Source organism: Anopheles moucheti, chromosome 3, assembly GCF_943734755.1.
Source record: "Anopheles moucheti chromosome 3, idAnoMoucSN_F20_07, whole genome shotgun sequence".
Classification (NCBI taxonomy): domain Eukaryota; kingdom Metazoa; phylum Arthropoda; class Insecta; order Diptera; family Culicidae; genus Anopheles; species Anopheles moucheti.
In genome coordinates this window covers 74,237,859-74,259,526 of record NC_069141.1, presented here as the reverse complement: position 1 = coordinate 74,259,526, position 21,668 = coordinate 74,237,859, and the positions used below count along the sequence as shown (strand labels likewise).

Genomic DNA, 21,668 nt, shown 5'->3' with positions numbered 1-21,668 from the left:
TACGAGCCACCGACACTTGACAGTAACGGTTTACAGTTTCTGGCGCGATCGTCTGTATTCCCCGAGTTATACTGATCCCCCGTGTGGACGCATTTCTCTGACCGGGAGTCGAGAATGTCGATGCACGGCTCGTACTGTTCAAAATAGGAGATACCAGCGGCGTTTTGTTACATTCTAGCACGAGGCGCTTTTTCACCGAGGGATATGGTGTTGATGTATTGTCGAGACTTCGCAACGGTTCCGTAGCGCACCGTTTTGCACATTTCGGCGTCGATATGCTACACGTTTTATCAGTAGCAACAGGTGCAGCCACTTTCTCCTGATTTTCCATTTCTCCTTCACGTGTAATTTCACTTTTATTTGAAGCGTAAAATGTGATAGACTTTTGCAGTGTAGTTTTAACACACCGCACCGTAATAGTGGAGGGAATTAAATGCCAGTATACTAGTGAGTGAAGATCCGTATTCGAAATGATCACACGTTCTCCAACCGCCAGTCACAAATAATTGTCAATTCAACCGAATAACCTGTTGTTCTAGATAATAACCGTAAATACATAGCGACTCATATTGTGAAATGAATTTCACACAACCACCTGTACAACTACAGTAGTGTTCAAAATGAGTCAAAAAAGATTTTGTTATTAATTAAACTAATTTAAATTTCCTTTCCTTTCGAGAAATTAAGAAAAATGTTATATTTATTAATTGAACACGGTTCTCATGCTATATTTCACAAAAAGCAATAGTTTTTGGTACACACTAAGGCAGTTTTTCGTTCTGCACTGTATGTGCGATAAACTGATAAGATACCTCGTAACGCTTATGTGGTTACTAGTATGTATGTGTCCTTTTTTTCTGAATACACTTATATTTTCCGATTCTCTCTATTTACAGAATGTGCTGATAACCGCTCCCGGGGTAAGTACTCAAAATTGATATTTCATACCTCTCTCAATTTAACCTTTATGATGCTGTCAATCGAAGAGAAACCTTTATGCAACCCAATTTTTTATCGAAAGTTTATTAGTTATCTCTTATTTATGTTTTTTTTGCTATACATGTATTTATTTACTGAAACATCTAAAGATGATTTAGGTTATGGGGAAAAAATCATCTCCATGATTATTACAATTTTTGTCAATTAAATGTTCGCGATGGAAAAACTCCGATATAGAAGCGTTACGGAGCGTTACTTTTCAAATGTACAGTCAATTCCCGAGTTACGCGATTCCCGACATACGCCGATTTAAAAAAATTGACCTTTTACAGAGTTTTGTATGCAGAATCCAATTTTAAATTGCATATTTTAAAAATTACGTTGCATTTAATTATTATGAAACAAAATATTTTTATAGCATTTCACTGTCATTCTTGAAATAAACGCATAAATATTGAAATATTGAAACATTGAATATTAAATGCAATTTTGAAAGGGGTTTTTGTAACGTGGAAATAAATATTCGATCCCTTAACACGATATATAAACGTTGCTTTAGAGGAAACTCGAGATACGCGATTTTTCCTTATCCACGTATCTCGAGTATCGACTGTAATCCGTTTTACTTCCTTGCTTTTCGGATTTTTTAGCGACTCCTCGTGCTAGAAAGGCTAAAACCAGCTAAAACCGTTTCGTGTTTACTATTTGCATTTATTTTAAATCATTTTATTGCGGTTGCGTTCATAATAAATCCATACATTCAAATGTTATATTTCTTGCTAACGCAGCATAATCTGGACAATGGACATGCAGTAAACAGAGACCAGAGGCTCGCTCATCGTCCATTCATTGAAACAGAACATACTAGAATGATATAATGCTCCTGTATAGCTTGATTATGTCTCTACAGTTCTACACTCTCTACCATTTGCTATCGTTATGATCGTTATGGATGAAATGGGGGTTATGGATGAACTAAACTATGTAAGCAATAAATATGCTTTTTGCCAGCATCTATTCCATTCAGTCGAACTTTGGGATTACAAAATCATTCTTTTCTGGTACGCTGTTGGACGAATAACCGAAGCAAGACAACAAACATAAACGTGAAGAATTATCGAATTACCGAAACATCATGCATACGACGAGTATATACGAGCATTGTATAAATATAATGAAATATCATAATCTAACCAACAACTGAATGCTTGCTAGAAAACTCATCCCTGGATGTAAAGGTAACTTATCAAACTGTAGAAATCCTGTAAGTTTGCTTAAATATACCTTTAGCGGCTACTACCTGGCTGGCTCCCGAATGAACGTTTACTATAGCAACGGTTTACGTGCGTTTGAGCATTTTATCCATCTTTCCATCTCTCTTTTAATTTGGCATCTGTGTATAGTCTTACGTCCGGTTAGAATCCAAAACAGAAACGTGTTTGAGCAACATTGCGCTAATCTCGAGACGAGTTTTTAAAAAGTGTGCTTTTAAAGTTAGCTTTATTGACTTTGGGCTCATTACTGTTAGACGCTTAGACGCTTTGCCCAAGTAATGTGTAACAGTTGGTGAAGTTTATTGAGTGTCCGGCAATAGAAAAATATACTTATATGTTATACGTTATACTTTTGCAGTTTCTCGAACGAAACGCTCGCCTATTCGGTATCCTTGGACGACGTTGTCGTAAGTTCTTCTTGCGGCTTGTGTAGTTCCGTTACAATTTCTGCAAAGTGCGTAAGCGCAGATAGACATTTTGGTTAGTATTTGTTGTGCTACAGTAAACAGTTTCAGTGAGTTCTTACCACCAACTGCAACAGTACCGGTTGCATCCTTCTCGATGAAATCCATGTTGATCAAGGACAGTGTCATTTTGCCACTCAATATCACCTGGAAAACAATCATGAGGGAAATGGTTAAACGATTAAATTCTCCAAGTCTTCCGGGTTTGCAACTTACGGGTGCGTCATCCTCCTCCTCGGAGTTGTCCGGTTCGAGTTTTTCCACCGCCGTTTCAGCATCGGACACCAGGATCTTCGAATCGTGCGGTAACCGTCCATCCAGAACGATCGATCGTGTTTCCTGCTCTTCGGTCGGTGCGTTTGCCTACAAACATAAAGGCGCCACGTGGTTGAATACCGTCCGACGACACAATGGTGCAACAATTTGCTTACCGCATCGGAGTGTCCACCCATCGGCAGCAGTGGTGTCGATGGCCGACTGAGCCGCTTTCCATTTTCGCGCTGTGCCGTCACCTCCATTGCCATCACCTTCACCGTACCACGTTCCGTGCTGGTGTCGCGCTTTTTCGGTTTCTTCTCCGGCGTGCTATGCGCGCTGGAAGATTCACCACCGGACGTTTCCCTTTCGGATGATTCATTATCGGTAGCGCTTTCCGCTGGTTTGATCGCGTGTCCATTCGATACCTTTGCATGATCTTCCGCCGCAGCGCTCACTTCTGCTGCTGCCGCTGTTTCTTTTTCCTCCGTTACGGATTCATCCGCGTTCACGTTTGTTTCCTACCGAGGAGGTGGACAGCGGGGACGAACGAGCAGCACCGATGAATCGATCAGTCAAGAGTAGAAACAATATTATTTTAGTACGTATTAACACTCTTACGCACGCATAACGCAAAGAGGGGGGGGGCGTCAGAGAGGTAAAAAAAGGAAAAGCAAAACACAGTAATGTTATCTAGCAGCGATCAACGTTGAAACGAAAATCCAAAATCGCAATACCAGAAACGGTAATGTTAGAGGAAAAATTTTGGAAAACAAAAGGCACTTTTAAAAGGCGTTTAATAAAAAAAATACATAATAAAACGGAAATATAAGCTCCAAAACAATAAGGCAAATAGTAGGATAGATATAGTGAATGTTATGCTGAAATTTGGAGTAGTGGTAACAACAAGACAAATCACTCATTTTGTGAAAATGTTGTGCTTTCTGGGGGGTGTGGGTAATTCTTTTTTTGTATTGTGTTTTGTTTCGTGTTAGATATATCTGTCGGCAAACACAACCCCCTAGCGGAGCCTCCTGAATATTATGGGCCAATGGGATATGAAACGTCGTTTATGCCAACAACATATCTGTGTCCAGAACAAATGGAGTGTCTAGTGTCGCTTCTTATCATATTGGTTCTATCTTTTAAGATGTCATCTTATGTTAATGTTAATGTTTTTTTTGTTCGTTTGTTGTGTCTTCTTTCTAATCAATTCGAAGTGGCAATAGACAGGAGGCTATATCGGGGGGAGGCGGTAATGTTTTTTTGGTAGGCTACTACGATTAAATCGTGTGTCACATTATCGCTTCAGCGCAAACGCAAATCGAACGGAGCTAGTATATGTAGGGGAAGGAAAACAAAAGGGTAAAATATGAAAAAAAAACATTTCGTATTAAATGCAGCAACAAAATACACGTATACAAAGAAATAGTGCTCTAACCTTGCTTCTGTTGTTCATCGCTTGTTTTTTAATGTTATCTATCTTCAGCAACTGTTCGTCTGCTGCGGTAATTAGACCTTGAATAGCCGTGACGACTGTTAATTAAGGATTGCGGAGAGATTTGCGTAGAGAGAAAAAAACGTACACGTATGCCGGGTATGCGTGTTTGTTTGTTTGTTTGATTGATTTTTGTGATAATGGTATAATAAGTGTTGCATGGGTGTATCATTTCAATCACTCATTGACGCGTAGGACAGTTTTGGTGAAACATTTTATGGGTACGTGTTTAGTTGTTTGTTTGTTTTTTCAATTAATTTGTGAATGGTGACAAAAATAAGGATCAAAATGTGTATGTATGTGGTAGCGCATTTAGTTGGCGATGGAGTTTTTATTTGGAACATTATTGAGAATTCCAGACGATTGGCGCAGAAAACGTGAAATGAAAGATAGTTCATATCAATTAGTTTAGCGTTCGGATGGTACAAATCAACCGGTGTAAAGGATGGTTGCCTGCATTTAAGTATTGCAAACAGAACAAAACAAGAAAAGGAAACGGACGGCATCTAATAAAGAAAACCATTACAGCCTTCTAGTGGATGGCAAACATCAGCAAACTATAACTAACGAGCCATGTTCTGCATTTCGTATAGCAAAAAAGGAAAACAGAAAGCAAACTATCTCGAATATGCCCTTTATGCATGTTTGCATCGCAATCCATGCTACCATTCAGTGCCCATTTCCAACGTCAACTGTTTCGCATCCATCGAAACGGTAGCGTATCATGTGTAGCGTAATACGTGCTTCAATGAAACATATGGCGCATGAGCTTATCAAGCGGCTGGATGAGCGGGTTTTGTTCTTGATCAGTCGTTTAATGATTTCGTTCCGGGGTACTCCACACACACTGAGTGGCTCCGTAATCCTTTCCCCGTTTTTCTATCAACAGTTTTTCAATTTAATGACACGTGCGGCGGCAAGTAATCCATTTCAATCTCACGTGTTTTCACCTCAGATTGATTGCATGTTAAGCCGAGACAGTATTTAAGTGAGGTGCTAATATCATGCCATCGATCATTTTCGCGTGAACAGCTTCATTCATCATGGCAGTGTATCTTAAACTGTGCTTACTTCTGTTGGTTTATCAAGTGATATGGGTGAATTCGTTTCCGTCCAATAGGACGCATTATAAAGACAAGGGATATTTGCTGAATTCTGTTAATTTTGTGGATAATTATACGCAAACGAAAAGTTTAGTGCATTACGTGTCGGCTTTTGTGCAAACCAGTCTACCTGTTACGGGTAGTAGTGATTATACGGAACATCAAACAACAGAGGATACACGTACTTCAGTGGTTTCGCAGGAAGGGCCATCACATACAACCGAGACGGATGATCCTGAGGTGACTTTACCACCTGCGACAGATGCTCCGGAAAGTACTTCGTTACATCCGACAGAAGAACCATCACCTATAACGGAGACGGATGATCCAGAGATACCTGCATCACCTGAGACAAAAACTCCAGGCAGTTCTTCGTTACATCCGACAGAAGAACCATCACCTATAACGGAGACAGACGAACCAGAGCTGACTGCACCACATGAGACAGAAGCTGTGGAAAGTACTTCGTTACATCCGACAGAAGAACCATCACATACAACGGAGACGGATGATCCAGAGCTGACTACGCCACATGATACAGAAGCTCCAGGCAGTTCTTCGTTACATCCGACAGAAGAGTCATCACATACAATGGAGACAGACGAACCAGGGCTGACTTCACCACATGAGACAGAAGCTCCAGAAAGTTCTTCGTTACATCCGACAGAAGAACCACCACACACACCAGAAACGGATCAACCGTTATGAGGTGATTAGCAAACGAATCTTAAAAGAGTTTTTATAGACGAAAAATGAATTCAAATGTAAAAATCTTATCGTAGCTTTTCTTTAGTTGTAGATTAGTTAATTGAGTAATATTTGCAATAATTCTAGACACCGTTGAAATATTGGGAAGGAATTAAAGTTAAACTGTTCAATAAACGACTGATCCGTAATATGCGCACCAACCAGCTCACCCAACCTTACATCGGAGCTGACGGAGAATGTAATCAGGATGAAACCAAAACTAAGCAGCATGAAATAGTGTGACAACAAAAACCAAATGATATGAAGTATAACAACAGACAAACAAAACTGTGTTTAATAACTAAGAAGAACAAAGAAGGTATCAAATTAGCTAACCTGGCCCTTTGGTATGTTGCCCATATTGGCGATTATTTTAGTCATAGCGCGTTCCGTTTCGTCCAATTTCTTACGCAACAGTTCGAGTTCCATCAGCTGGTCGGCACTGTCACCGCCAGCCGACGAAGCGCCCGACTGTGAGAGATTAGCTATCGACAAGGACGAGCTTTTGCTATTGTTACCACTACTGTCGCTAGTGCTATAGTTAGCTAGATTCAAGGTGAGAAATTTGGGATTAGTAACGTTGCTGACACTGGTCGGTACTTGGCCAATTGTTGTAGTAGCTGCATTCGGCTGATCGGCGGCTGCGACGCGCTGCTCAATGCCTTGCATGCCGTTGTCAACGACATCCCGTCCAGCTGTTACGTTGGACCGCTGCTGCTCATCTGCGACAAAATTGATACTATGTGTCTCACTGACACTGGCAATAGTGGATGCGTTTGGAACGACTTCCGGGCGGCTCAGCACCACCGATGGTTCGGGAACGGGAAATGCATCAGATGATGGTGTCGGTGCGGATGCGAATGATGGTGAAACGGTCGGCAGGGAATCGCCGGAAGCGGGTGTATTAGTATCGCCAATCGTTTCGTCCGGGTTAGTAGTAAGCCCATTAGTGACGGTAATGGTCTGCATGTTCTGAGTGCTATCTCTACTAGAAACCATGCTGTGCACACCGGATGACTTGGACTCGATCGCTTCTACGATCAGTGCAGCGGAAGCGGCCAATCGTGGGGGTTCTTGGGGAGATGATTCTTGCAAACCGTTCGTTGCCGCTGCACCATCGGTTGCTCCACTGTGAATAAGCTTTTCGGTAATGATATGATCAACGATGGATTCGATTTCATTCACAACAGCAGCAGCTTCGTTTAGCGTGCGTTCGACCAAAGCTTCCTTAGTAACGTGCTCCAGCGTGGTGAGCGAAATTTCGGGCTGCTTTGGATGATCGCGCAGCTTCTCATGGCTTAGCTCAACCGATTCCTGCCTTTCCTCGATTGTATCCATCACAGGGACAGCCGTGATCGAGGGACTAGGCAAGTTACTGGCCGTCTTTGAAGCGTTCGGCGATTCAACGATCGCCTCGTCACCGGTGACCTCTGTGATGGTCATCGTATCGGACGTGCTAGCTTTTTCGATGCTTATGGGTATGATATGCTCCTCAATTACCTTGCCTTCCACTTCATCGACTATGGCCGCCTCGTCATGTACTTCTTCGATGGAAACGCTCTTGCTATCGCTGCGATCAGCTGCAGCTGCACCAGATCGGTTTCCCGCCCCGTCAACCTTGTTTGTTTCCTCCAGCACGGTTTCGGCTTCCACCGTCGGCTGATCGTTTAGTTCGATAAACACGGGTTCGCTTGAAGTGCAACTGGTCAAGAGTTCTGTCGTAATGAGAGCTTCCGAAAGTGTGCCCTGTTCTTCCGCTAGCTTTGGTACAGGCTGTTGCTCGATCACTGCATCCGTCTCGGTATTTTCAACTGCAGCTACATCCACATTGTTTTCTGTCTCGGTGACATCGACTGGATCTTGAACGGCTTCCGTTTCATTGACTGAATGGCTCTTAGTTTCAACCGACGTCCCAACACCAGAAGTACTATCGGTGGTCTCATCCGTCGCATGTACCACATCTGGCACGGTATTAGCTTCTCCTGATTCTTTTGCTGCAGGTTGCTGCTCAATTACCGATGCTACGCTCAGTGATGTGTCTTCACTAATTGAATCCATTTCTCCCGCGTCTTCCTCAAGCAATGTTTGCTCAACAGCGGCTGCAAGCTCCATTTCATCCACTGTCGACTCTTGGGTAACAGCATCTTGCTCCTCAGAAGGTTCGTGTGACAGAATCGCCTCAGCAATTTCCGTTTGCTTCACTTCTGGATGATCGAAGCGCTCCACAACCATACCATCGACGAGCTTCTGAGTTGCGGGATCGTATTCGGGCAACTCGGGGTATTGATCTTGCTGTTTCGCAAGTTCCTCTGCGTGTTCCAGCACTTCTTGCACCAATTGTTCCGCCGTGAGGGTAATATCTTCCACCGTTTTATGAACCAAATCCGAGGTACCAGCAGCCAGGTTCAGCACACCAGTGGTCATAGTATCATCAGAAATTTGTTTCAGTTCGCTTTCTGCAGGGACTGCGTCGTTTCGAGGAATGTCCTCGGATATAGTTTCTTGGGTTTCCTTAGTTATTTCGCCAATAGTGCTTACAAGTTCAGTTTCAACGTCCTGAACCACTGAAGTCTGAATGGGTTCGATCTCTAGTTTCGTATAGGTGACATCGAACAATTCTTCCTTCACAATTGATTCAACGGATTCGATCGGTTTGCTACTTTCAGACATTACATGTTCCGCTTGACCTGATGGTGATTCGGCAGCACTTTCTTCAAGAATCTGTGGTTCGTGTACGGGTTCATTAGACGATGGTACATCCAACACATCACTCTTCTCGCTTAACTCCTCGAGCATTGGTGTACGCTCCTGTATCTCATCCTTCAATTCTTCCGTTAGCGTTTCGTACAGACCATTTTCCTTGGTTGCGAGATTTGCCACTTCATCAACTGGTGTTGGTTCTGCAACATGTTTCATCGGTTGAGCTACGTCCGGTTCATCAATCGGTTCTGGCGTGATCGTGGGCTCTTCCTTACTGAGTGCAATAGCTGCAGTTTGCATTGATGTTTGTTGGACTAGCATTACTTCTTCGATTACGGGCTCAATAACGTCAACTTCATCATGCACCTGCTCATTCTCGTGATGTTCTGACAAGTCAATAATGTCGTCACTTGTCGTCACTCCATTAACGACTTTAAGCACACTGTCTTCCTGGATCTTTGATTCCTCAACATCTTCCAACGTAGACTGAGAGGGCAGCGCGGCAAACTCTTCAACAGCAACAACCTTCTGCACAACGATTCCATCGACTACCTTTTCGGTAGTGGGATCGTGTGCCGGTTGCTGTGCGCTAAAGAAGACCTCTGCCCGTTCCTCAGGCACGGCTTCAGTCGATTCAATTCTTTCACCCTGCACCGCGGGTTCGTGGTCCAGTGGGGTTTGTTCGACAGCAATGCTTTCGTCGGGCTTTGTAAATTCCTTCTGCTTGGACAGCTGCTCGTAGTCAATCGACAGTTCTGACTGCACGGAAGCAGGTTCGGCCGAGATAACTGCGCTACCGACCGACGAAACGGCAACCGGAACAATGAGCTCACCGTTCGTGGCGGCTGCCGTTACATGTGATTGGTCTAAAAATAAAATGATAAACAAAAATAGCAAACACAAAAACAAACAAACAAAAAAAAAGGAAGGGATACACAAGTCATAATAATAGTAACAACAAAACATCACAACCGCGCTCACGACAGGGCTCGATACTATTCGAACTGCATCTTATAGAGGGTAGTAGTAGAAGTAATTGCAAGCTCTCCCGGGGCTACCGCATCCAACCAAAAACCCGTTGTGCCCGCGAAATGTGGGCGAAAAATGTTGGCCAAAGCCAAACCAACGGAATGCACTCGGCAAACGGGAGAATCGGACACGCACTCCACCGGTCCAATGAGGCGTAACGGGGCGTACTTTCGAAACTAATTGGGAGAGGGATCTGCCACCAAGCGCAGCAAGGCACACTAGATGGGTTTTGGGAAGTGATTGTACCTTTCACAAAAATTAACAACACCACAAACGTTGTTGAGATGTAGTTGCAAATAGTTCAACTAACTGTTTGGCCAGTTTGCCACCCGGCTGGCGCTAATTAAACGCCAAATTTTTAAACCGCCAAACCCCGCGTACAATCAAATCTTAGTTAGTGCCTTCTTCAGTGCGGTTTGCCGTCGGTGCTGACGATCGGGTCAAATACCAAAAAAAAGCATCCAATAAAGCTACTACTATCGCCAATCATTACCATGGGAGAGGCACCAACGCAATCCATGCAATTCCTGCCACTGCAGATCTTCACTCCAATCATCACCCACCCACACACACACAAACAATAAAGTGCAAATAATTAAATTCGCAATAAAAATCAGCGCTGCTTGCACGCGGAAGCACACCCGGCCGTAACCTTGGGGCCTAACATTTCTTCCCACAGTAAGGTGTACTGTAGCACAAAAACAGTTTTTATAAACTTGGCACTAAAATCGATCTACTTTACGGGTGGGGTAGTTCGTATTTTTTTTTTTTTTGGTTGATGCAATTAAATTACCAATTAGCAAGCATTTGGAAGAGAGTGGTATAGTCACAACATTCGCACACACATACAAAACCAACAACAACTAAAAAAAAAACACGCACAAATACACACACACACTCACGGTGTCTCGGTGTGGGAAATCGTTAGCATTAAATGGTTCGCGTGGAATTAACGGACTGGAACACCCGTGCGCAGAAGCGCAGAGCGCAAAAATCCATCCAAGAAAAAAAAACCTTTGGGGTACGATTAGTAATGGACCGAATATTGGTGTGTTTAATTTTTCTATCAGTTTGGGAGTTTTAACATGTTTTATTTTTTCGAGTTCGAACTCATAATAATGATCACGATTAAGGCACGAAGAATAAGGAAAAAAACACAACACAAACAACATGGCGAATAAAAGGGGTACTCTTACGTTACTTTTTTGTTTGAGCTTTGCATAGTGTGTGAGCTTTTACAAGTAGAGATGCTGCTAGAGGACGAATTAATAACACACGCTAAAAATGCACCCAATGACATCTTGACCCACGAATGGAAGCTTTGAGAGAGAGAGAGAGACACTACCAAAAACAGCGATCGTTCGTATTTAACGCTCGTCCGGGCAGTGCGAGGTTAAGAGAAGTAAAAAGGACATATTTGTAGATAATTTGCATCCTACGAATTACAGAGGACCATGACGGTACGATGAAAAGCATAAGACAAAAAACAAAAAGTGTTCTTCCTAATATAGCAAGTGCCGAGAAAAATGAGTGAGAGACAGGTTGCAGGTGGTGTGTGTTGTGCTGTTGTACTAAGACAAAATTCCAACATATCGCTTGCCACCACGTGCGGCACCTCCACGTGGTTGCATACAACTGAAGGTTGCAGATAGTGAAGAGGAAGATACGTATGTGTGTGTGTGTGTATGTCTGTGTGGTTGTGTGTATTTTTACTAAAAAATGTGAATTACCGATCTTACTTGCGCTATGATCTTTCCAGGCTATGCGAGCGTGTAAAGGTAGTAGGGGGAAAAAAACATCCGATGTTAAGAATTTTCCAGCAATAACAACGCGAGATGAGAAAGAGATGAGAAAGAGACGGTTACGGTTGGCGTATGGTGTGTTCGGAAAATGAAAAACACAAACTACGGGTCAAAAACCTAATTTTTCCCACATTTCCATCCCCCCGGGCTTCGGTCGGTCAAACAAAACGCAACAACCATCCAACCGGTCGGAACTGCTGGAACTGGTGCTGCTGCGCTGTGATTTTGCAATCGAACCGCAACATTTCGCACAACGGGGAAAGCGTAGATGGAGTATGGAAACGATATGGAAAACAGGCAGAGAGGGGACTGAACGCGGACGGAAGAATAGATTTTGCACCAAGCAGCAGAGTGAAGAAGAGTCGAAGAGTAGTGCTATTTGGAGGTGAAGATGAATGATCATGATGATGATGATGATGATGATGGTTAAACATATGTAAGAGGAGGACCGGACAGTGGTGGTCGGGTTGGTCCCCCGGGGACCAAAAGTCCCCCGCCCTCTACGTGGGGCAACGATACGTGTGTGTGTGCGTTTACGGTGGTGGAACATGATGGGCAATGAGCCACGGAGTCAACGGGAATGTGGTAAAGATCGGTACCAAACTTACCTAGTTTCGTCGTACCGTCGTCCGGTCGCTTAATGTATTGCTCCGTGGTAAACACTTCGTTGCGGAACGCCGGATCCGGCTTCACCTCCGCGTACGGCGTAGCCGGTGACTTCTTGAAGATTAGCTATACGGATATGTGTGGTTGTGGAAGAGGGCAAAGAATGTGGGAATTAGCAACACAGGTCGGAAGTTCCACCACAAGAATCGTTGAAGATCGCTTGCTGCCTTTACTGGCAACACTTCTCAGTGACGCAAACGCGTGCTTACTTTCATGATGGTGTAGATGAAGAATGAAACTATACCGATGGTATAGAGTGGCATTATGAAACCCATTGAGTTGGCTGATTTTGTTGCTTGATGTGATCCAGCTCCCATAGGTGGGCGCATACCAGGTATGGGACCGGGCTGCGAAAGGAAGAAAGAAACAACAGACATAGAATGCGGTTATGTGCGAGTTGTGCAAAGGTGTGGGATGTACTGTTTTACGTAGGTTACATACTAAGCGAGGGAAGGTTGTAGGGTGCAGTTTTATAGATCGATTGGAAAGAACTAGAATCCACTCAATTAATATTTGGAAAGTCTTTTTACTAAATTGTTTTTGGAATGACATCGACTAGAAGTCCAACTTCTCAAGACTCCAAGTCCAACACTCTCAGATATCCTGGATATTGTATCAGATTCAGATTCAAGAATGTGAGTACGTCTTTAAATCCCTTTAAAGATTCTGAGGCTCTTAGATTGAACTGATGATTCAAGGATTTGTAGAATTTTATGACTCTCCAGAGATTCTTCAGGGTTTAAAGTTGGTAGCTACGGTGATCTACATGCTATAGGATCGACACCGAATTCCATCCGGGTTGTACTTTCATACACAAAACCCACTATCCAGCTACGGTTAACTGAAACAATGCTTAAAAATAACAGGTCTAAGAGCTCTTGAGTGTCACAAAAGGCAAAGAAAGTTTTATGAATCTTCAAAGGTTCATGGTTTTACACATTTTTATCTTTTTAGCTTCAATGAGCTTCACCATTTTGGTACCACAAGTAAGAGGCGTTTGGTGGCGGTACTGATACCGTGAATGACTGGCCATTACGTGTTCGAGTCAGGACGTGGAAATTAATAATGGCGGAAAATTATGGCTTTTTTTCTTCGAGATTTATGAATCATCTGAGATTGAATTTGAGATTGAATCAATTAACGATTTTAATCACTCTTTTTTTAAAATTCATATGAATAACTCTTCGTAAAAGATTCATTAAGCACAACACTCATACGCTTCGTTCAACACTGCTCAACCGCACTTTAGATGAATGAATTCACTTCCTACGAATTAAAGCCGTATTGTAAACATTTTGTAAACACCATAATTTACACGATAGTACATCCAGTTTACATCCATGCAAGACTGCACCTTGCGCGTGGAACGCTTGTAAAAAGGAAACCACATAGCGCGAAAAATAACACATACAACTCGATCTCCTAGGGTCGATCATTCATCTTCGGTATCTGCACATCCAAAGGGAAATTTGTGTCCCGCTCTTCTATTTTTCACTCAAAAAACAAACTCAATCTAACAGAAGACTTACTGTATCCGATCGAAATTGTAGAGTCTTCCGGCTCTTGTCCGCACAAATCTACGATACTACGTCCAATTTCGATCCGTCTTGCCAACTATTTCGGCACAACTTCGGCACCAGCTACCCCGGGGGTGGTAGCACAATAATTTGTTGCTTGTTGACAGACACACAACCACCAACTCTCGCACACTTCACACGGTTGCGGTTTGCTAGCCAATGCTTCTGATTTTCACTCCGTGCGGCGGAGTAACTGCGTACCGTCACCGGGAAAAGATCGCGCACAATTGACGTGATAGTTTTCCGGGGTTGGTTGCTTGTTTGCTTTGCTCCGCTCTCTACCGGTGCAGTTTTCCTTTTGCGCTCGAGTTTGTGCGGGCATTCGGGGGGGTTGGATGAAAGGGTGGGCAGTACCGATGGCAGGCCGGCACTCGGAGGCCGACCGGTACAACAAACGGAGGGAACGAAAGCCATCTGGCGAACGGTTGTTCGGAACCGATCGAAAGTCGGTACGGGCACGATCGGGCGAACGATCGCCCACCCCATCCCCAGTCGATGATAAATGTATTTTTCTTCACGTTTGATTTACACACACACGTACGCTTTAGCTTCCAGTTTTTTTGTGTGCTATAAATTACATTACGGTGGTGTGGGATCGTAAAGATGACTAAAAATATGTTATACGGCGCGATTTTAATGTGCAACTTATCTTCATGCTTCTGATGGTGGTTAACCCATTGAGAATACGGACCATTAAGTTTTCATTTTAAAATGAAGAAATGTAAAATAAAAATTAAACGAACAATTAAAATAAAAAATAGATTGCAAATGTAAGGAAATAAATAGGACCACAACAAAAATGTGTCCAGCTATATTGTTGCACTTCTCCGCTGGCAAAATCGCGGTTTCACGATTGATTGCTAATAAATAATTATTATAATTGTCAATTGTTATTTGAACGACGATGCTTTCAAACCATGAAAGCCACAAAACCCCTCTAACGGAGATCGAAGGTGGAAAAGCGTGCTGAATTCAGTCGTTTCCATGGCGCTGCACCGGAGATCGGTCATTGGCATGCAGCGACGAATGGTAGCTATTCGCCTCTGGCTCATGGCTCTCTCTTTGCCGTTGTCGTTTTTCCAATATATTTATTTTCCTCCCCTATCCCGTTGCAGGCAATTTCTTCCGCCTCCGGAAGCCCGTAGAGAGCCCGATTGGAAAATAATCGACAAAAAAAAAACATCGACAATCTACTCTCATTTTAATTCAGTTTCGTTTTCGGCACCACTTTCATAAAAAAAAAAACGCATCCCATACCATACGCACGTGTACCGATCGGTGTTTCCAATCGATCGAGTGAAGCACTGCATTGCATTGATTTGCTGCACCATTGTTGATCAACCCCAGCCCCCGGTTGCGGTCGTTTTCTTTTTATTGCTACCCCTATTATCGACCAACCCAATTATCAGCGATGCACTTATATTAGTCACCACGTGCTAATGAAGTTACTACAGGTTAGGGAGAGAGATATGTGTTTCACCAACGACAATGTTTCACTTATCGTACGTAGCGATCGTTTTTTATGGCTGTCGCAAGATTAGCTTTAAACGGATTTTGGGGAATATTGGACAGAAGGAAAGTACATACACAGACACATTTTAGTCTTTTCTAACCCAATTTCATTGGGCCATGCGTTCCGGCAGAGTTGCCAAAGAGAAAGGTGAATGGACGCCCCCCGAAAAGCCTGGCTTTGGAAGGTGCGCATGGTGGAAAATGAAATCGAAAATTCACAGCGCCTCGGTACGGCCGGCCCCGATCGTTACGCTGCCGGTGGGTGAAATTTTGATCATTTCCTTTTGCCGAATATCCGTACACTCCACGCGCCACGACCGTTGGTGGGCTGGGCTGGTTCGGCGGGCGACATACGCGACACCGCGTAAAGCATCTGAATCAATTTTGCGTACCGTGTTGTCTGCCGGTATGTTCGTCGCTTGTTGCCATTGGCGCGAGTCCATTTGGGTATCTTTAAATATAATCTGTGCCGATTGTCATCTTTTTCTTTACATAAATTCGCAACTATGGTGAAAGTGAATATTTAAAGCGAATAGCGAATAGACAAATGAGTTTAAGTTCCTAACAAGAGACTACTGAACACAACAAAACACTAACTGCTGAAGAGCTAGTTAAAAGGCTTTTTAAAACTAAAATAAGATTGAGATCCATTACTTGGTTTTAAAGATGCTTATGATATAACGTTCAAATAGTATATGTTTATTGTAATGGAAAATAAAAACGCTCAACTTTATTAACTCATTAATTATAATGAGTAAACAATTTTCTGCTGCCAGCAGTTACATCAAACGAAATATTTTAATCAGCACCTTATGAAACCCATATTCAATGCACCATTAATTTTGGCTACAAATTATCAGTTTACCGCACCAGTATCTTAATCAATTGGCCATGGAGAAAATGTAATTTATAGTATAATTAAATTGTCGTTTGTTGGCGATATCGTTGATCCTAATGTGAGCAGTTTTTGATCCGTATGATCCGTGCTACTTGGAAATGACAGTTGCGATTTGACAAATTAATGTCCAAAACGAAGATGTCAAATAGCCAAGGTTTTAATTGTGAACTGCACGACATGTTAATGCTTATGAACTCCATTTATTTTAATGGGTGTTTATTAAGTCAAATTTCTGAGTAATAAGAAATATTTTTGATACCTGTATATCTTATCCAATTGACATTAATAGAACTGTCAGTTGGACAGTATATTCTCATGTCTATATTTGTTTCCTCTTAGTCTAAGTAGATTCAACAATCCGATACGGATTTTACATCTTTTATCCACTTAAATGGCAATAGTAACTGTAGCAGTAGTAGTAGTAGTAGTAGTAGTAGTAGTAGTAGTAATGCTGTAGTAGTTTTCTACATTCCGAGGATAGGTTCCTAGATTTGGTTCCGATCTTGTCATTTGACAACTTGCACCACTACCGCTAAGCCACCGAGTGCGCTAATAGGTATAATGCAGTAGTATATCAGTATTAGTAGTATACAATTTATTGTAAATGTAGTTATAGGCATACAAAGGCATTATTACGCCTCCCCTATATAAATTCCCTGTGTAGCTCTAATCGACATCAAGAAAATTCTACGACCAAAACAACATTTTAGCAGCTGAAGCGCATCTGTTCGCCTCCGGCTTTCAGGTTGCATAATTGCACCATCGAACCAGAGGAATGATTGAGAGCACAATGTTGAAGGTCACAGTCAAGTGTGGTCTTGGCGTTCGAACTATGATCCGTCGGTGCCAGTCAGCTTGCTGGCGATATTAATAGAACCGATGCCGCCTCTACGTACGCACTGTTAATCTGTCTGGTACGACGCAACGCGTGTACGTTGTTCCCGTGGTTGTTCGCGTTTTGTGTAGTTCGATTAGTTGTACTAGACACCAGCATCTGTGGGCGCTTAAGATAAATCGACTGGCGCCTTAACTGTGTGTTACTGCAAGTTACACTCCACATGTGCGCGTGTATTGAAAACGTTTGTTTAATGTCATGTACATTTTACGATGTGGTCTTTCAATGTGAGGTCGACTATTGTTTATTGGTACTTTGAATCTAATGAGGAACGGTTGTTTCTAAATTTAAAAACAAAATGGCACAATATTTAATTTATTTTTAGAAATTCAGATATTTAGACCGTCAAAACGGAATCTAACAACAAGCTGGTGTAATATGCACCTAACAAATTTTTCAAATTGATCAATTTTTGTCCCAATATTTTGATTGTTCGCAGTGGTACATTTCCAATTGTAGTATATCGCTACTGTCAAAGCTTTTGAAACAACCTGCCCATTTTAGAGGATGGGAGTTCAGAACGAATGACGAAAGAGGGCGCCACCGTCAGTGGGGATGAAAAGGGTTGCATTTCGAGGATCGCGCCCTGTTGCTATTGCATACCAGTAAGAGTCCAGTAATAAATTTTGAACGTCTCTCATCGTAATCGAGGCTGTTTAAAATTTTACTGACAAAATCCGGAAGTGTGCAACAGCTACTATTTTGATATGCATTTAGTTTATTCAACGGCCTAATAGGGTTGAAAAGTGGCTTTAAAAATTCATAAATATTTAAACATTACGTCAAAAATTCCGACTATACATCCCAAAAACCACTTAACTAAACACTTGCCCTAAATCATTCAGTATTTACTTAATATGCATATCATTTCGAATCAGTTTAAATAGCAGTGTGCTTGCATTGTATTCCATTTGTCGCAGATGGTTGTGTGCACCTTTAAGCCGCAGGGCAAAGTCGTTTTTAAAATGCCCGCCTGGGGCACGGTCGGCATGAATGAGCACAGCGCCGAATGCGTAATTAGCGATGACATTTGAAAGCTTCAAAAATAGCGTTCAACTCGAGAGGATCTTCCTAATTGGATGCAACGTGTGCAGGAGGCATTTCTGTCACGCCATTTAGCATTTCTGCGTTGCAACGAAATAAAATGTTTGGAAGAATGTGTTTGGATGCATTTGTTTACATCATAATTGGATAACTGATTACTTATTGTATGGAAAATTGGTAAAATTGGGTACTTTTGTGCATTTCTTATTAGTGAATATTTTTTTACTAAAGCTAGTGAAGGATTGTTATTAGGAGAGGTGCTTCAAACCCTCCCTATAAAATGAGGTGCTCTTAATTAAATGCGTTGAAGATCAATTAATCTATATTCTACATTGGATATTTCCTACTTAACCCAACAACCTTCCAACATTATTTTGTAATTCTGTGAAGCAATAAGTGCATTACGATTTGTGTGGATTAATTTAGCATCCTAAGTACTTACCCTGCCTTCCACTATTCTGGGAGCGGACTGGGGACGTTCTCCGCCGTGTATGGAGCCGGATTGGGGGATCGCTCGACCACGTTCGCGCATAGCAGGATGCATCGCTTCTGGCCGCAAATGAGGTGGTCGTTCCTGTCGTATACCTGCAAGTGCAACACGACTGATGAAGTGATGTGACACAGAATGCGTGAAACAGTAGCATAGCCGAGACATGGCGCCGCAGGCCACCGGCGCACACACACGCATGCACAGCACTCGGGCACACCATTTTGTAACTGAAAGCTTTTGTTACGCGGGCACACCCGAACACGATCCTTCCGCAGCCAAACGAACCGTGTCAACGAGGGGCATCACATTACGATTGCGATAAAGTTTACCCCGTTTCCGGGAATGTGCGTTAATCAAACGATGGCACACTCTGGTTAAGGTGACATTATACGGAGGTTAGTTGGAGGTTGTTATTTCGCCACACTTTGCATTAGAAGAAGCGATTGTTTTACGACGTTGCATTGCAAAAAAAGAAAGACAAAAACCTACTATCAATGTCGACGTAAGGTGCAAAGTTTCGCTTGCGGAATAGATTCTGTTCCTGCTGCTGTTGCTGCTGCTGCTGACTGGCGGCATAGCTGATCGATGCGTTGGCGAACGTTTCCTGGTCCAAGACTACGCCGCAACAACCTGGGTGCACACACAGATTGGAACAGAGTATGAAATATATCTGCATGAAATCGATGAAAGCTGCCAATTATCGTCCTCTGTACAAACGGCTCCGAGAGGGAGGGGAGGTGCGGGGTCGATTGGTAAGAAATTTGATAATGCGTCGGATGCAGGTGTTATTTTATTGCTGTGTAATAGCTCTCCATTTGCCGGGTTGAACGGGTAAAAAGCTCTTTACACTATCACTTTCGTTGAGTAATTGCTCCGTTAAGGCAGCGGATGAGCTTCTTGTGCTGGAACTGAAGTAGCAGCTTTGTGGTGTAGCACATGCACCGAACGAGCCACTACTGATCGGTTGAATGTAATCATTATCGACAAAACACGTAAGGGTGCACAGTGCGGTCATATAAACTTTTCCCTGTACAATGTTTTCATTTCATCCGTACGATTTTATGATGAGATTTACTTTTGTGTGAACGATTATGCAATAGTTGTAATATTTAATTTTATTAAATCTTTACCGGTCGTTTCTTTGTTTGATATTTGAAAATTTTTATTTCGTTGAATGCTTGTCGTGTTGTGTTCTACTCAATATTTAATTGTTGTTCTTAAGCAGAAAAAATACATTTCCTTTTTGTTTTCTCGATAGTAAACAAAATACTGGCTTTCCTGCAAACAAATACCATTTCCTGTGTCAAATTGTTGTAGTACGGCTAATTAGATAAGCAGTTTATCACTTTATATGCCTTGGGGGTATCCATAAGTACAAAAATAATACTTAAGTATCTGCTTAGTACATGCAAGTATACTAGTTGTTGTATTGGTAAATAGAATGAATGGAGTCTCCATTGATTAATTTAAATCATGAGTGGATTTTTCATTTTGGGACGATAAGTTCTTGACACACTGTACATTAGGATTTCAATGTACATTTTGCAAGGCAATTCCTTAATCGATCGTGATTATTATAATTGAGATCAGATTTCGTTGGGGTAAACGTGAAAAAAACACCAGCTACTAATTTGATTTAAAATAATTTTTGTACGTTAAGAAATTACATGATCGTTTCTTGTCGGGACATGTGGTTGCATCCATATATGAACAAAATTACATCATATGATGTTAGTCAGGCCATTGTAGTCCTAAGCTTGTAAACAACCCACGTCGAGCTAGTGATTTTTATTAATTCTTAACGATTTAGACTATTCCATCGGCCAAGAATGTCTCTTCCTAGCACTACTGAACGAATACTTTTTCGTGTGGGTATAAATAATTGTAAAACGATTTATAAATGAATTAATTTCTTGTAAAATAATTAAAAAGATGGTGTATCGTGTATACACGCCTTCATTGATTCAAGAGTTTTAATAGCTGTCATTAGCGAATGTATGATTTTATTTTTTCTTCTTACCCTAATTGTTATGTACATACTTAAATAGTTACTTCTTAAGTATATGCTTAGTTTGAATAGTTAGTACTTATATTTGTATTAAATATACAAGCGATTGTTTGAAGTAATTTTTAAATTTTTTGTTTAATGTATTTAAACTCAATATTTTTCCCAGTAATACATTTTTAATTTAGATTTTTTATAGCCATTAAATACACATTTCATTACGACAGTCGACGACGACATTACGATGACAATTAAAACAAATATTTGTGATTAAATATAATCAAATATGTGACGTGGATTAAAATATCAATAATATCGCTATGAGTAATAAAGAATTCTTTTTCAATCTCGTTATTTTACAAATAAATTACTAAAAGCAAATAGAAATATTTATACTTGAGTATAATAGTATAATATTTATACTTGAAAATAGATAGTGATCGATCGTTACCCACGGCAAGATTTATGTTGCTGCCTTCATCTCCTCAACACGAAGGTGTACAGTGTGTTAACGGTTTAGGGAACTTACCGGCTCCTCGATGGTCCTTGATGACATTTTTGTTCTGGCCATTGCCAACCATCATGGGGTAGAAAACCTTGGGCCACAGTATGGCGACGCACCCGACGACCGTCACCATGATGATCATGGTCTTGCGCGGTCCCATCCCGGTGTTCGACTCCATCCGATGCCCGGTAGCCGTGGCCATTGTAAAGCCGTCTCACTCAACTCGAACGGTCACGGGGAGGCGGGGGCGGCCGCACGTGACGTC

General features: G+C 42.0%; 2 protein-coding genes across 2 annotated transcripts in view; one reads left to right on the top strand and one right to left on the bottom strand.

Moving 5' to 3' along the window:
• LOC128301958 (E3 ubiquitin-protein ligase LRSAM1-like) overlaps nucleotides 1-21,668 on the top strand; it is a 93,290-nt gene that overhangs the window by 7,306 nt on the left and 64,316 nt on the right. The gene's annotated exons all lie outside the window — the stretch shown is intronic.
• Nucleotides 1,639-21,632, bottom strand: LOC128301957 (mucin-17). The gene is made up of 10 exons (XM_053038642.1): nucleotides 21,428-21,632; nucleotides 19,383-19,523; nucleotides 18,846-18,988; nucleotides 12,687-12,824; nucleotides 12,420-12,543; nucleotides 6,617-9,846; nucleotides 3,109-3,453; nucleotides 2,894-3,040; nucleotides 2,740-2,824; nucleotides 1,639-2,660 (listed from the first exon to the last, which is right to left on the bottom strand). Exons 1-10 carry the CDS (start codon nucleotides 21,603-21,605, stop codon nucleotides 2,593-2,595), a joined length of 4,599 nt encoding a protein of 1,532 aa, XP_052894602.1. The 5' UTR covers nucleotides 21,606-21,632; the 3' UTR covers nucleotides 1,639-2,592.

Coding starts and splice junctions, on each gene's coding strand:
- LOC128301957 (XM_053038642.1), bottom strand. CDS start 21,605: ATGGCCACGGCTACCGGGCATCGGATGGAGTCGAACACCGGGATGGGA. Junction 12,825..18,845: donor CCAGAATAGTGGAAGGCAGG/GTAAGTACTTAG, acceptor TTCCTTTCGCAG/CCCGGTCCCATACCTGGTAT. Junction 12,544..12,686: donor TCATCTACACCATCATGAAA/GTAAGCACGCGT, acceptor ATATCCGTATAG/CTAATCTTCAAGAAGTCACC.